Consider the following 18,021-nt stretch of genomic DNA (forward strand, 5'->3'; position numbering starts at 1 on the left):
AAGAAAGAAAGAAAGAAAGAAAGAAAGAAAGAAAGGAAGGAAGGAAGGAAGGAAGGAAGGAAGGAAGGAAGGAAGGAAGGAAGGAAGGGGAAGGAAGGAATTCCGAGGTATCAGTAAGTACTTTAGAGTTTATTAAAAGCAAAGAGAAGATGCATAGCAAGATGAGAAACAGGCTGAGTTCCAGAGGTAGGCTACCCATAATTAGTATGAAACAGGATAGTAGTGCTTCTTGGAAAGCAAGTGTGTAGCATGCCTTACAAGCACAGTTTTCTGGAGCAATGGAGGTGCAGAATTTGTGCAAGTAGCAAGTCAATGACTGCTCTAATGTGAGGTCCATGTCAGGAGAGGGAACCCATGACCAATACTGCCTGAATGACGAGGAACTAGGGCTGGATAGACCAGAGACCCAGAATAGACAAAAATCAATTGTTCCTAATGATATCCAGTAGATAGATAGATAGATAGATAGATAGATAGATAGATAGATAGATAGATAGATAGATAGTGCCTAGCCTGTCAACAGAAAAGGTTCCTCTGGCAGCTGATGGGAGCAGATGTATAGACCCACAGCCAAACATTAGGCAGAGAAAGAGCCAAATTTGAAAACCTCCAATAAGTACTACACCTTGGAGCTCAGAGAACCCCAAGAAAGATGAGGAAGAAAAATTGTAGGTGCTGTGATGAGAGGAACAACAGAGACAAAGTGTGGAGCAGAGAATGGATGAAAGGCCGTCCAGAGACTCCCCCACCCGGGGATCCATGCCATATACATACACCAAACCCAGACACAATTGCAGATACCAAGAAGTGCTTGCTGATAGGAGCCTGATAGAGCTGTCACTGGAGAGGCTCTGCCAGAACCTGACAAAATACAGAGGCGAATGCTCACAGCCAACCATTGGACTGAGCACTGGGTCCCCAATGGGGGAGTTAGAAAAAGGACTGAAAGAGCTGAAGGGGTTTGCAATTCCATAGGAGGAACAAAAATATTAGCCAACCAGACCTCCCAGAGCTCCAAGGAACTAAACCACCAACAAAAGAGTACACATGACTCCAGCCACATATGTAGCAGAGGATGGCCTTGTTGGGCATCAATGGGAGGAGAGATTCTTGGAACTGTTAAGTCTTGATGTCCCAGTGTGGGGGAATCCCATGGCATTGAGGCAATAGTTTGTTGGTGGATGGAGTAGCACCATCATAGAAGCAGGGGAAGGGGAGCTGGGATAGGAGGTTTCCGGGGAAAACCGGGAAAGGGGATAACATTTGAAATATAAATAAATAAAATATCCATTAAAGGAACAAAAAAGAAATTTCTATTAAAAATAAATTTCTATAAAATACCCCCCCCAAAAAAAACGACTGAAATTGATTCTAATACTTTATCTTAGCTCAATTTGGCTCCCAAAAGCCACACTTCCAGAAGCTGAGGGTCTCTGCTCCCAGCTGGCTTTGATTGGTAATAAAGAATTGCTGAACAGAAAACGGCTGGGCAGAGAGATGGAGATGGGACATTTATATTGCTCTGGCAAGGAATTGAGAGCAAGAAAAGAGGCCACTCCCTCAATTGGGTCTGGGGTAGTAGATATGAAATATATATATTAAATGATGTTAACCCAGGAATACTGTAGGGAGGTTTAGAAGTACCCACCCATTGAGCTAATCAAGGTATATCAAAATTAGCTGGCTCCTGTGTCTTTCATTCCTGAATCCAGAGAGCTCTTGGGTGGTTGCAGCACATGCAACCTGCGAGGAGCCAAAGCAGCCAAAGCAGTAACTAATGCATTGCTACAGCACCAGACAGGTCAAGTATACCAGGACATGGCCCATAGAATTAGTTTGTAGGTTCATAGGAGCTTACAGCAACTGAAGCAGCAATCATAGACATTCATGGGTCTATGCTAGGTCCTCTGCATATGTATTATTGTCGTTAGCTTTTGTGGGACACCTAACAGTGGGAGTGGGATATCACAGACTCTTTATCCTGTGTTTAGGACCCTATTCCTCCTATAGTGTTATCTTGCCCAGCAGTTGTGTCTAATCTAATTATAACTTGTTATACCATCCGTGGTTACTATCCCTAAGAAGAATTCTCTTTTCTTAAGGGAAGCAGATGAACAGTGTATGGGGATGGGGGGCAGGGGAGGTGTAGATGGTCTTGGAGGAGTAGAAGGAAAAAATTTGTGGTTTGTATATATAGTGTGAGAGAAGAATAAATGAAAAAGCAAAAAAAGGAAAGAATAGCAAATGGTAAAAAGAACATGAAGAAAGAAAAAACATATTTCTGACAGTAAGAGTATGATGTCAACGTGGCTGGACTCAAAATCAACTAAGACATTGTATGTGTGTGTGTGTGTGAGTGTGAGTGTGAGTGTGTGTGTGTGTGTGTGTGTGTGTGTGTATTGTAGTGAAAGTAAGATAAATCGGGTTGTCTAGTATGTATCAAGAGTTTCAGAAGAAACAATAGGAAGTAAAAGAACAACTCAGAGGATGAAGAGGGGAGGAGGAGGGTACTTGACAGGATAATGACATATTATGGATGGTTACTAAAGATAGATAGGCATGTTGATATCTCCATGTTTTCTACCATTTTATCTTTGTTTGATGCAGAGAGAAGCGGTGCCTTAGTCCCAACATAACCATTTGTTTCTGCAGATAATTATAGACCTTCACACTTTATGTCTCCATATCATCTATATGCATGACATGTGAAATTGAACTAAGATGAAAATATGACAAATTAAAAGAATGATAAGGATGTTCATGGATCTAAGATCATAATGTTTACACATTTTTAAGCGATATACTTAGCAAGTATATTTTCTCAGTCATAATTGTCACAGAGAGTGCACTAGAACCACTCCAAGCAGACTCTTCTAAACTCATCTGTCTTGCAGTTCTCTTTTTCTAGAGTGTAATATATTTGGGGTAACAGGTAGCAGATGAGATTTGATCAGGCCCTATATTTTCTGGTAACAGCCCAGATTCTTTGTCTACAATATAAGATTTACAACTTTATATACCACTGGAACAGGGTGGTCTCTCGTTAAGCAAAGCTGCCTTTGATTTCTTGGCCAATATAAGCTGCCTTTAGGCAGTACCTGGACTCTGAAGACTTACCTGCTATTCTTGAGGGAATCTGTTTGACTGGCCCTTGTGTTAGTCATTGCCCTGCTTCTGTGAAAAGGCACCATGACCACACACAGCTACTTACATAAAGAAAAGCATTTAAGTGAAACTGGCTTACAGTTTCAGAGATTTAGCTCATTACCAGTAGGTCAAGAAGCATGACAGAACTTGGGCAGACATAATGCTGGAAAGAAGCTAAGAAACTACATCTGGATTTCCAGGCAGCAAGAAAATAAAGACACCAAGCCTAACTTGAGCACCGGAAACCCCAAAGACCATCCCCAGTGGCACACTTCTTCCAGCAAAGTCACACCTACTCCAACAGGGGCACACCTCCTGAATCCTGTCAAATAGTACCACTCCTCAATGTCCAAGCATTCAAATATGTGAGCCTATGAGGGAGAGGGGGAGTTATTCCTGTTCAAACCACCACAGCCCTCTTTTCCCATCTTAGCATCTTCGAGTGCCCATGCTCAGGTGTGGCTCACTCCCACTAAGGTATCAGCCAAATGACAGGTCTAGTATGAAATGAAGTTATTTGGGACATGGTAAACGTGTCTAGGAAGGGAGTAGAGGCAAAGAAAGAAAGGAAACAGTGAAGGACAGAAAGACAAGAAAGAGAAAGGGAAGAGGCTGGCCAGAACATGTGGAGAGAGAGGAAAAACATTGGGAGGGAGGGAGAGAGAGAGAGAGAGAGAGAGAGAGAGAGAGAGAGAGAGAGAGAGAGAGAGAGAGAGAGAACCCAGAACAGTTCTTTTACACAGGAGCCAGGCTCTTGGCTGGCTAGGTAACTGTTGGGTAGAGCCTAGAGGAAATGCTAACAGTGAAGAACAAGTGTGCTGAATTATTCAAATGTGAAAAGTGGTAAATTAAACTCAAGTCTTGTTTGTTGAAAAAAATTCATATAATATATTTTGATGGCAGTTTCCCTTCCAATCCTCTCAGATCCTCCCTGACCTCCTCAGCCATCCAACTTCATACTTTCTTTCTCTTTCCTTAGAATAAAATGGGCAAATAAATAATAACCCAGGAAAAAGCAAGCTCAACAAAGAAGAGAAGTTTGAAAAACTGTGTAAACATATAGACTTTCAGAGAGACACACATGCAGACACAAAAAATAAAACATTAAAATCACAAAATCAGAAACCATAATATATAACCAAAAGACCATTTTTTCATAACAAAAATGTCTCCAAAAATACCATTGTGTTCCTTTTGTGAAGGAACCTGGGTATGCTGCCACTGCTTCTGTAAGTTCATCTGTCCTTCAGATGAAGGCAGTTTTCTCGGTGTCATCTATCCCCACTGGCTCTTACTATCTTTCTGCCTCATCTTCTACCTAACTCCTTGAGCCCCCCAAAGGAAGTGATTTGATGGAGAGATACCAAGAACTAAACATTGCAAGGTCTCTCACCTTCTGTACGTTGTCCAGTCATTGTATTAATTTCCATCTCCTGCCAGTAGAAACTTCTACAACAATGGCTGAGCAAGACATTGATCTATATAAAAGAATGTTGCTACATTTCTTTAACACTTTGATTTTCCCCTAGGTCCACGTTCCATCCAGTCTCAGAAACTTTATCACCAGAGCAGTCTCAGGTGTGGGTTTCATCTCAGAGAGTGATTCTTTGTTTTGTTTTGTTTGTTTTTTGAGACAGGGTTTCTCTGTATAGCTCTGGCTGTCCTGGAACTGAGTTTGTAGACCAGGCTGGCCTCTAACTCAGATATCTGCCTGCCTCTGCCTCCCAGGTTCTGTGATTAAAGGCATTCATCACCATGCCCGGCCTTCAGAGAGTGATTCTTAAATTTGGTCAGATAGTAGTTGGTTACCCCACGATAGGTTTGTAACTAGATTTGCAACCTTTCTCTTCCAAGTACAAGCAGAGTACCTTCCAATACCATGAACACTAGTCAGTAACTATGAAGTTAGGCAACAGCAGGACCTCTCCATGTTCAATGAAATGTGGAGGTGTTGCCTTCAGCAGTAGTCTTATTATCAGCTCGTGGAGATCAATAAGTAATATTGGCAATAATCTGAGTTGTTTCAGGATTTCCATGGGGCCGCTTTAACCAAAACTAAATTAGATATAACTCACTCCATGCCCTGGGAGGGGGTTACTTGGTGGTGAAAAATAAGTTGTTGGAGCTAGGTCTCCTCCATTATTTCTTTCACAAACGTCTATATATTATGAAGCTTTTATTGTAGTAGGTTTCCATATGACCACTCAGATGGCACTCATTTTTAGTTTGCCCTCATCATACTCCATTCTTTACTCAACTCTTTCCCACTGTTTAATCTTCCATTTCATTTTCCTTCTTATAGCTACATAACTATATATTCTATTTCTCATTCCTTAAGAGATACTTCTCGCCTCCCTAGTTCCTTAGCTTTTACCTAAATTTAATGGGTATATGGATTGTAGCAAGGCTACCAAAAGCTAAAAGGCTACTCTTCATATATAAAAGAATCCATATAATTTTCCCTTTGGATCACAGTTTCCTCAATAAGTATGATTTTTTTTTGTAGTGCCATCCATTTACTGGAAAATTACTTGATTTTAGATTTTTATTTGTTTTTAATAGTTGAGTGATATTCCATTGTATAAGTGTACCATGTTTTCATTATCCATTTATCTGTTATTTCACAGGTATGTTCTTTAAAGTCTGGCTTTTATATTTTTACTCCTCTCATATCTTGCAACCTGTAGGTTCTCATTCCTTCCTTCCTCTCATACCTTCCCCATCCCCCCATATCCAATCATCCTTCTTTTCCCTTCAGAGAAGGTAGGCATCCTGGGGATATCAACCAAATATACCATGATAGAGAATCAGTCGAAAAAATGTTTCAACACCCTTAGTCATCAGATAAATACATATCAAAAGGACTCTGAGACTCCACCTTACACCCATTGGAATGGCTAAAATAAAATACTCAGGGGACATCACATGCTGAGGATGATGTGGAACAAGCAGAAAACTCCTACATTGCTGGTAGGAGTGAAAACTTGTACAACCACTCTAGAAATCAATTTGGCAGTTTCTCAGAAAACTGGATAGTTCTACCTCATAACCCAACTATTGGACTTCTGGGCATATATCCAAAAGATGTTCCACCATCCCAGGAGGACATTTGTTCAACTATGTTCATAGTAGTTTTGTTTGTAATAGCCAGAGACTGCAAACAATCTAGATGTCCTTCAACTGAAGAATGCATAAAGAAAATGTGGTTCATTTACACAATGACATACTACTCAGTTATTAAAAAGAAGGACATCATGAATTTTGCAGACAAATGGAAGGAACTGGAAAATATTATCCTGAGTGAGGTAACCCAGACCAAAAGAGATAGGCATGATATGTACTCACTTATAAGTGTGTATTAGCCAAAAAAAAAAAAAATTACAGCAAAACCAAGCTACAATCTATAGAACTAAATAGCCCAAATAACAAAGAAGGCCCAAGGGAGATTGGTTGAATCTTTATCAGAAAGGGAAATAAAATAGTTTGTGGAGGTGGATGGATGGAGGGAACTGGGTAGGAGAGGAGAGTTGGGTGGAGGGTTTCAGGTGTAGGGAAATAAGGGGAGAGAGAACAGACATCAGCCGTTGGGTGGGTTCAACCTCTAGGATGTGCCAAAGACCTGGAATTGGTGTTGGGATGAGATCCCAAGGTACCTACTAGTTGGACTCTAGCTGAAAGTCCTAGCAGTGGGGGATATGGATCTTGAAGTACCTACTTCCTGTAGTCAAGCAAGAGTCCCAGTGGAGGGATAAGCACGGCAACCCACCCACAAAACCTTCAACCCAAAATGTATCCTGCCTATAAGACGTACAGGGACAAAGATAGAGCAGAGAAAAAAGGAATAGCCAACCAATGACTGGCACAAATTGAGACCCATTGTGTGGTCAAGAATCAGTCCCTAATACTATTAATAATATTGTTATGCTTTCAGGCAGGAATCTAGCACGACTGTCCTCTGAGAGAATCCATTCAACAGTTAATGGAAATGGGTGCAGAGACCAATAGCTAAACATTAGCTAGAGATTGGGGAGGCTTGTAGAAGAGTTGGGGGAAGGATTGAGGGACATGAAGAGGACAGGAACTCTACAGAAAGACAAATAGAGTCAACTAATCTACACCTTTGGGGCTCTCAGAGAGTGAACTACAAACCAAAGAGCAAGCTTGGGCTGAACCTAGGCCCCCTGCACATATGTAGAAGACATGTAACTTGGTTTTCATGTAGGTTTCCCAATAACTGGAGTGGGGTCTGTTCCTGAATCTGCTTCCTACCTGTGGATCCTTTCCTCCTAACTGGACTGCCTTGTCTGCCCTCAGCAGGAGAGGATGTGCCTACTCCTACACTGACTTCATGTGCCAGGAGTTGGGGTTTGAGTGGGGTAGGGGAGGTAGGTAATACCCAGAAGGGATCTCTGCCTTATCAAAGGAGCAGGGGTGGGAGGAATGGGGAAAAGATCTTTGCAAAGGGGTACTGGGTGAAGGGGCTGACATTGGGATGTAAAGTGAATAAATAATTGTTTAAAATTTAAACTAATGATTTCATATACTTATAGTAAATTAATTAAAAGCTAGTAGCCTTGGAGTAAAGCAACAACCCAGAATCACTTACCTAAGGATGATGCTCCCTACAATGGGCTGGGCCCTCACACATCCCTCATTAATCTAGACAATAGCAGACTTCCCTCTAGACCAGTCTTATAAAGATATTTCTTAACTAAGATTCCCTCTTCCAAGATTTCTATGCTGTGTCAAGTGTCAAAATCCAGAATACCTAGCTCTAAGGTCTGATATTTTAGTGTTCTGAATTCTCGGCGGTAAATTTATTGAGGAACACTACAGTTTTCTCATGTATATATTTAAAATGCTAAAAACTAATCAAGATCCCCTCTGTACTGTGACTTTCAATGTCACAGTTGCAAATGTATGTTATTACTATTTGGGGTAGCTAAGAGACTTTAATTGTTTTTTGTTATTAATTATGAGGTGAGTCACTATTGAAACTAATGTGGAGGTTTTTCAAAATCTACAAACATATCTATCACATGATCCAACTACAGCATTCTTGGGAGCACACCTAAAAGACTCTGAATCCTACTACAGAGACACTTGCTCATCCATTTTCATTGCTGGCATATTCACCATAGCAAGAACTGGAAACAACCTAGTTTTCCATAATTGGATGGAAAATGGATAATAAATTATAGTATATTTATGCAATGAAATATAATTCAGATGTTAAAAATTTATAAATTTCACAACTAATCGAAAGAGCTGGAAATAATCATTCTGTATGAGGTCATCCAAACAAAGAAAGAAGAACGTCTCATGTTTTCTCTCAGCTATGCATGTTATTCTTGAGTCTATTCTTCAGGGATGCATGATGTATGTTAGGAAATTAGTAAGAGGCTATGAGTGGGGACTTTCAGGAGAGGAAAATAGAATGTAGTAGTATCAAGTAACTGGTTGGTATTGATGAAGAACTCCAAATGTCACCATATCTGGCAAGGTCTGAATGTTGTTGGTACCAAACATTCATTTTTGCTGTTAAAAGTTCTCTTTTCTATGCAGTGGAAATGGATCAAGTTTGTTTTACTCACTGTAGTAAAGTGCATAGCCAAACAACTTAATAATTGTCTGATAAAGGTTTTTCAAATGAATAAATTAGTGAGTGTAACATTCAAATTATGTTATATGTGTATATTAACATTGAAATAAATAATTAGATACACTGAATATGAATGTATATGTATACATGTGTGTTTGTATATTTAAGTAAGATTAACCATATATGAAAGAGAAAATCAATTTTGCCCCTTCACAACTAGGATTACTTTAATTGTAAGGTAATAAGTAAAAATGAAATTTAGAACTCATGGTATAATTTCTATATTGTTGATTTGTTTTCTTGCTATAGTTGGAGAACTTTAAGAAGTATTTCCAAGAAATAAGGAAAACATAGGTTTTTTGTTGTTGTTGTTGTTTCATCATTTGGTTTGTCTGGAGTTCCTCAGGCTAGTAACACTAATTCTTTCCCATTGAGGAGGTGTTGTCTTCATATGGATTTGTCTCTAATGATCATGGTATTGGTTAGGGAGGGGTGTGGAGCATGACTGGAGAGTGCTAAGGCAGACTACAGAAACTGCTTCACTGAACAGAAGAGTTTTTAATGACTTTGCAATGTTCATGTGATCAGGAGCTGGAAGTCATTTGTATAATGCTGGAAGCTAGTGTCTCAGGAAATATTGTTCTTGCAGCTCATCTCAATCAACAATGATCTATGAATGTCTGCTTTAATATTCAGTGCTATGGTATTTTGTCCAAGGATGTGAGTTTTTATTTGATCTTAGCATCTGGACAAAGCACTCCTGAATGTACCTTGTTAGACTGGAAAATATTTTTTAATGCAGTATTTTTCTTTCTTACAAAGCGTAGAATTCATAAATTAATCTCACTATCAAACTAACTTTGGCCACCATATCCCCTGGTTCAGCCTAGCCTTCTGAGTTCCTCCTCTACGGAAGAGCTGTAGTCTATCTGAAGAAATTAAAGCTTTCAGCTTCCCTCATACCAGCTGAGATGAGGAGGGGGCTATTCAGCTTCCCTCATACCACCTGAGAGGGGCTAATTCGTTTAAGGATATAGACATGAATCATTTTTTTACAACCCACACCCTCTGGCCCAAGAAGAATGAACTGTGATGAATATGAACACTGCCAAGAGAAGTTGTAATGAATTTTATATTCATGGCAAAACATTCCTTCCTAAATGACAAACACTTTGGTGATACCAGCCCAAAATGTTGTCTCTTACTATCCATAACCCTGGTTGTATGTTACATCTCCCTGGAACATACTTCTCAGCCATGTTTTACCTACAAGTGAACATATAAACACAGTACCTTCATTCATTAATACCTTTTGTGTGAGATGTTTTCTTGGGACCAGAAATAAATCTACTATATGCTGTTTATTTTCTTTCATCCTTGGCCACTGCATTAGTTCAGGCCTGCTCTAGTCATTGCCTTAACTGCTTGTTTTTCCAATAGGTCCCACAGTCATCAAATTTTTTTCTTGTTTCATCTTTTCATTCTCTTGTTAAGCCCAGAGTCACTCATCAAATGACATGTGTCTGACCTGTCATAAAATGAACAGGCCACCATTCTAATAGATTGGTGTGATTGTCTCAGCAACTACAGACTAGATACTGGATCAAGGAAAATATGGACTCTGAGAGGATTAAGCGTGGTTAGATATGGATGAAACATTAAATAATATAAGAATTCCAGAAATTCCTTTAGGCTCTTGTTTATTTGAAAACAGCATTTTATTTACTACCCAGAAGCTCTTATCAACTCAGTTTTAAGGTCTTCAAGCAGAGATAACGTTGCTGGATTATTCTGATAGGTTCCATTACTATTCTCTGATTCCAACAGGAGCATGCAGAAGAAAACTGAGTCTCTCTGTGTTCTTTTGTCTCCTGTCACTGTCTTCTCAGTGTTTTTCTCTTTTCTCTACTGTTGTTAGGAAGAGCTTCACAGCACATAATCAAATGGCTAATAAGTTCAGTTTTCAAAATTTCATGCTAACTTCTCATTTGTAGTTTATTTCTGCTGAGAACAAAACTAAAAAGTGCTGGAAGATAAACCTAAGTCAATATCTGTGTCCAAGTAGGTATAAGCTGAAAAGGAAAAAGTGAATGTGATGCTGTACAGTATCTAGAATTACTGCCATTGAATCCAGGATTCTGCCACTACGTTGCCTAACCCTCCACTCAGGCCCCGTTCTTTATGTAATATTGTTGTGTTTCAATGTAACAGGATAGTATTTGAAAAATAAAGATCACATCTCTCAAACTTCAATTTCCCTTAGGTGAATAAATTGATACATTAGTTAGTGCAGATATTTTATGAGAATATTATTTCAGCCAAGATGATAAAACACTAAGGAGAATAAACATGGGAAGAGGCACAAAATAGAACATTGAAAATAAGGACTCAGAAGCTACTGGTCCAACCATCATACAAAGAAATGAGCAGAAAGTAGAATGAAAAGAATGGTGGACAAGTAGCAGGGCCACATTGTTTTGCATACAGGAAGACTGCTCCATTCTCACATTCTGTGGTTTATGCATGTGAGTACAGGTCAGTCTGAGTCAGACAACTGGACCTGGAGGCTCCATCTAACACTTGCTCTCTAGATGTCAAATCTTTGCATCTTAGTCTATAATATTGTACATTTGAGTTGTAATAATATGAGTGTTCTTAAATACAAAGTAGTTTAGAGTAGTCAATGAGCCTATTACATTAGCACTGAAGGGTACCTAAGAATTCACTACTGATCGTTCTTTACAAATGCTTGGGAAGGAAGCACAGAGGATGTAGGACAGTCCACAGTGATGATTTCACCTCCTTATTCCTAAGACTGTAAATTAATGGATTTAGCATAGGGGTGACCAGATTGTTCAGAATCTGAACAGTTGCATCTAACCAAGGACTTGGTGTTGGCCTTAGATAAATGAAAATCACTGGCATGTAAAAGAGCAAAATGGCAGTAAAATGTGCACTGCAGGTAGAGAAGGCTCTATGCCGACCCTCAGTGGAGCGGATCTGTAGGATGGACCGAACTATACAGCTGTAGGAGGTGAGGATGAAGAAGAAGCAACTGAGGGGCATGAGACCCACACTGATGAACCCTACCATCTCCAGGGTCGATGTGTCTGCACAAGCCAGCTTCATCACCACAGGAATATCACAGAAGTAATAGTTCACATCTTTGGGGCCACAGTAGGGCAACTGGAAGGTGAGAGTAGTTAGAAATGTGGAATGAATACAGCCGAAAACTGCTGTCCCCATGGCCAGGAAGGTACAAACTCTATGACTCATTATGACTGAGTAGCGTAGAGGGTGACATATGGCAACAAAACGGTCATAAGCCATCACTGTGTACAGGAAACACTCAGTACCACCCAGGAAGTGGTAGAAGAAGAGCTGGGACACACAACCTGCATAGGAGATGGCTGGAGTATTTCCTGAGAGGTAGAACAGCATCTTGGGAGAACTCACAGACGGGAAAAATATGTCACACACTGACAGCTGGCACAGGAAGAAGTACATGGGAGTGTGAAGCCGACTGGAGGAGACAATTGCAAGGAGTATGAGCAAGTTCCCCACGAGAGTGAAGATGTAGAAAGACAAAAACAGGACAAAGAGCATGGTCTCCAGACCCTCTGTGTGTGGGATGCCCAGTAGGATAAACTGAGTCACTACTGAAAGGTTCTTCATAGCTTTAAGAATGTTTGAACTTGCAAAGATTAAAAGGCAGCAATCTTGTCCTCAATATCTATTAAGATTTTTTTTCTACTGAGAGCATTGAGTATGCTTTGAGAAGCAAAACATTGCGTTCTTCTGATAAGCAAAACAGTATCTCCACATAAGTATCCGTTACTGTAAATTCATATTGGAGAGTCAATCTACACAGTTTTTAGAAGGGTTGATTCATGAATATAAATGATCGTCTTGTCTTTTACACCAAAGACAGAGGTTAAGAGACATGGCCAAGTATTCTCAAATTAGACAGTGCTTTTCTCGAGTTTATATTCTGAGAACATATGTGTGTTGAACCTTGGTGATATGTTTAAGTAACCTGCTGTCACTATTCATTACCCTCAGCAAGACAATAGAAAAATATTGTGTGAGAAATCATGACATTTGACAGGAGTCCCAAATTTGGTTCTTCTTATCTAGACTAATTAAGATAATTCATCCAATGTGTTTTGTAGTTACCTGCAAAATGAAAAGCAGCATACTTAGTTTACCAACAGCAATGTCAACAAAAATGAACATTGACATATGTTTATAAACTGCTTGAAAGTACCTGGCAAAATTGTTAATAAACTCTAAAGTAAGGTCTTCCTTATCTTTATGAGGCTACAACTTCTAGAAATGCTAGCAAAGAAAAAAGGGAGACCTTCCTTTTGCCGTTATTCTCAAGCGTTCTTTCGCACATGTGACTATCTATAAACCAACTGCCTCTGAAAGTATTGGCATTATCAATTGTCAGTAACACTGTATATATAGCAACCTTCAAAAGTCTCATGGCTGATAGTCAGAAACTCCCTTTACAAATACTGAGAATATGTACCTCCCATGTATAGACCAGGTAAGAGGGTCCTCCTCTGAGGTATGATCTCTCTTATATTAAAAAAAGTTCAGCACAAACCCAAATAATAACAAAAAATGTGACATACCTGAGAATTTGATATGGAATATATATATATATATATATATATATATATATATATATGTATATATCCCTCAAACACTACCACTAAATAACTTGCTTTCAGATATTCATTATTGATCTCCTTCAAAGAGTTGAGAGCTACAAAGCTCAAAAGGAAAACATACATACACACACATATATATATATATATATATATATATATATATATATATATATATATATATGTATATATCCCTCAAACACTACCACTAAATAACTTGCTTTCAGATATTCATTATTGATCTCCTTCAAAGAGTTGAGAGCTACAAAGCTCAAAAGGAAAGGGATTTCAAACACAACAAATAAAAATCCCCTAGCTACTTGTAACTCATTTTCCTGCATTAAATACCTTTATGTTGCATACAATTTATTTCATCATTAAAAAGATGAGACTATTGCAGTGTCTGTACACTGGCCACAAACTTAAAGAATAAACTGATGGCAGAAAATGTAACGAGCTATTCCTTCCCCATTCAAGGATAACAGAACTAAAGGATAAAATGACAGCCTCAAATACAGTCATTCCTCAATAACAAATATTTCCTGAGTTTTGGACCACAGACAATAACTCAAATATGGCTAGAAACTTAAACTAAGGAATATTAAATTTAAATATTTCTCTCAGCATCTGCAAAAGGATGAATACTGCTTTCCTGACCAAGGTCCATGCCACCATGGGAAAAAAGATAATTTTCTGCTTCCTATAAATTATCATCATCATCATCATTATTATCATCATCGTTGTCATCATCATGATGAAGAAAAAAGGCTGAGAGCACCCATTCTTACTCTTTTGGGTTCCTCGTCTTGTCTTTTTATTATGTTTCTTTTCAATTTAGTGTTCCCAGAAGTGGAACATTTTATTACTCCTCTTTGACTCCTTGTCCTAAACATTAAGACACATTATCTCTCAAACTAAAATGAATGATCCTAAAATTCTCCTTCATGTCCACCTCTATTTTCTTTTGTCACTGAGAGCAAGAACTTACAAGGAGGATTCTATGCCCTGGGTGTGATACAATTTAGTTCTGAAGTGTCTTTTTTTTTTTTAATACTGGTTTCCTATGCATATTTGCAAACATTACATTTTTACCAACTTGTGTCTTTTTCTTTCAAGAAAAAACTAAGCAATGCTAAACAAAATGTCAGATAGCTAACAATTAAATGGTGTTAACAAATTCAAATTTAAAAGACCAGTATAGATCTATCTAATATACATAAATCATAAATAGAGAATCCCAAGACATTCATATTACTAATTTATTAAACCAATTATTTTGTACAGCTATTGTGTTTCAGATACAATATATCTGGGTCTTATAGATTTCATTTAAATGTCAACTCACCTGAATTATTCATGTGGTTTCATGGCTAAAATCACCGTGTAACCAAAAATTTTGAAATTCTATTATAATACTCTAGTGCACTGGATTCTTGACTCAGATGTCCATACAATGTTATTTATTATCTTTAGAGAAGGGTGGAGAAATCTTGAAGATAATACTCACTGGCTTTTCTGTCCTTCTATATTACATACATAAACAATTTTGTTCTTATCTATATTGTTTTGAAGCAGGATCTCACTATGCAGCCCAGGCTGGCCTTGAGTTCACTGCATAAATGAGGCTTGTCTCAGACTCACAGAAACCATTCTGCTCCTGTCTCTCAAATGCTGAGACAGGTACCACCATGCCCAAACCCTTATCCATTTGAGAATGGAATTATTGAATTGCTATCCAAGAGAGGGGAATTTAACAGTATGCACTGGATATTTTTCTGACTTGATTCAATCTAAAAGTCAAACTTGGTAGCCAGTGTCATAGGCTGTTGGCAAAAACTTGTTTATTTCTTTTCTTTTTTGAGCTTATAATTACATTTCCCCCTTCCCGTTTCTCTCTCCAAATCCCCCCATATACCCCCTTGCTTTAATTCATATTCACAGCATATTTTCATTGCTGTTATATATGCACATGTATATGCATACACATATATATTCTAAATACAACCTACTTAGTCTCGGTATTATTACTTTGATGTGTTTTCGGAGCTGAGCATTTTGGTGTTAGATATCATCTTAGTCAGGGTTTCTATTCCTGCACAAACGTCATGACCAAGAAGCAGGTGGGCAGTAAAGGATTTATTCAGCTTACACTTTCCACATTGCTGTTGATCACCAAAGGATGTGAGGACTGGAACTCAATCAAGTCAGGAAGCAGGAGCTGATGCAGAGGCCATGGAGGGATGTTCTTTACTGGCTTGCTTCCCCAGGCTTGCTCAGCCTTCTCTCATAGAACCCAAGACTAACAGCCCAGAGATGGTCCCACCCACAAGGGACCTTTTGCCCTTAATCACTAATTGAGAAAATGCCTTACAGCTGGTTCTCATGGAGACATTTCCACAACTGAAGCTCCTTTCTCTGTGATAACTCCAGCTTGTGTCAAGTTGACACAAAACTAGCCAGTACAGATAGCATATCTGTGTGCTATTCCCCAGGGAAACAAAGATCTGTTCTTTGTCTCTGTTTCCCGAGGTAGCCTCTTTTAATGCTAGGAAATAAAGTCCTTCAGAAAAGGATCTTGCTGCAGCTTTACACAAAAGTGATAGAGACTTCAGTCTATTTATATTTAAATTGTGTGTGTGTGTTTATGTGTATATGCACATGTCATGGTGCCTGTGGTGGTCAGAGAACAATTTGTGGCCATCAGTTCTCTCTCTCTTACCACTGTGTTGGTTCTAGGGAACAGACTCAGGTGATGAGGCAAGCACCTTCACCAATTAAGACATCCCCCCAGTCCTTGATTTTGATCTTAATTTTATATTTTAATTATAATTTCATTTCATTTTATAACTCACACAACATATACTTCTCTGCCTCACACACTCTGTCATGTTAGCATCTTCGTATTCTAGACAGGCTGTTGCTAGAGCTGCCACAAAGAAAGTCTTTAAAGAAAGAGGCCAGGTTAGCATGGATCAACATACTCCACTAAAGAAATTTATATTGTAACATGAGATGCAGTAGCATTCTGAAGAGAGGGCTAAGAGGCCATGCGTTTTACAAATGCTATCCATACCTGAACACCTCCAATTCAAGTGACCCCTCCACAATGGATAAGCAAAGAGCCCCAGAGTTTCTATGCTCAGATGCCATGGTGTTCTGTGATTCTGTAGGCTCATTAGCTTTTCCAATTGATTTCAGGAAAATGCATCACCTAAAGATCAGGAAGTTCCATGTGTATTACCTGTAAGTTTGTGAGGAGCAGAGGCTGGTAGACCCTGGCAGTAGTCCAAATACTCATACCATCCACCTAGAAACATGACCCCAGCTTTTCTAAGTGCAATAACTAGAATTGACATTTCCTTTCTATGACGAAACCTGTGTGTTTCTAGTTAGCCCAAGGAGCTGTCATGTTCAGTTATAAGGAATCATGTCTTGTGGGACTTGTGGAATCAAGGCCAGAACACTTCCTCCCTGGATCACTAGTGTAAAGTGTTTTGAATATCCTCTTAGGGCCTGCCTGGAGTTCAGAGATAGCTCTGAGGGAGCAATTAGTGTGTCACCTCTTTTCATAATTAAATCATAAAACTGTAGTGATGGTTTTATTGAAAAGAGATGTTCCAAAGTGGGAAATATGTTCCTGGAAGATTATTTGCACAGAAGAAAACAATTCAATGCTTATATCATGAGTTCATCTTCAACGGTGTCCCACCATTAGGTGCCTTTTGATCCTAACTATTCTCTAACACTTGAGTTGAGCCTGGCTAGAAACCTTATACCATAAAGTTTATCTGAGGACTTGCAGCCACCTCACAAGTTGTTTAGTGATTAAGAAACACTATCATTGGTGGAACAACAATACAAACTAACTAGTACCCCCATAACTCATGTCTCTAGCTGCATATGTAGCAGAAGATGGCCTAGTCAGCCATCATTGAGAAGACAGGCCCCTTGGTCTTGCAAAATTTATATGCCCCAGTACAGGGGAACACCAGGGCCAAGAAGTGGGAGTGGGTAGGTAGGGGAGCAGGGCGGGGGGAGGGTATAGGGAACTTTCAGAATAGCATTTGAAATGTAAATGAAGAAAATATCTAATTAAAAATTGAAAAAAAAAGGAAACACTATCATCTAGCACTGATTTAATCAAGGCATTTAGGAAATAGAAATAAAGATATATAGTGTAGCCAAAAGTATAAACTGAATCTATTCAAGATACCCATAGTAATTCTGAAATGGGAAATGTATGGCTTTTATCTCCCTCTTTGTTATATTTATGTTACTTTTCAACTTTCATCCAATTCCTGCTTCTGTAAGCATAATGCTTACTTCTATGATGCTGAAATCATGCAAGAATTAACATAAGTGAATAATGATAATGCATATCATTAATTCAGGCATTGCACAGGATCGTTGCTACAGGCTTACTTTAGATTCCATTCTACCTATTCTATTGTAGTTTTCCTGGAAAACTGCAAGTGCCACTCTGTATAGGAACAAAATAATAGTTGCACTGAAGAAAACACATTGGGAGTCCATGGTAACTTCTCACAGAAGAAATGATAAGAACAGAAGATCAGATCCAAAAAAGTACTTGGAATT

General features: G+C 38.8%; 1 protein-coding gene across 1 annotated transcript; it reads right to left on the bottom strand.

Moving 5' to 3' along the window:
- Positions 1-11,455: 11,455 nt before the first annotated feature.
- LOC110302144 (olfactory receptor 149) lies at positions 11,456-12,473 on the bottom strand. The gene has a single exon (XM_021172941.1). It carries the CDS (start codon positions 12,422-12,424, stop codon positions 11,489-11,491), a length of 936 nt encoding a protein of 311 aa, XP_021028600.1. The 5' UTR covers positions 12,425-12,473; the 3' UTR covers positions 11,456-11,488.
- Positions 12,474-18,021: the final 5,548 nt, after the last annotated feature.

Source organism: Mus caroli, chromosome 9 (assembly GCF_900094665.2).
Source record: "Mus caroli chromosome 9, CAROLI_EIJ_v1.1, whole genome shotgun sequence".
In the NCBI taxonomy this organism is placed as follows: Eukaryota; Metazoa; Chordata; class Mammalia; order Rodentia; family Muridae; genus Mus; species Mus caroli.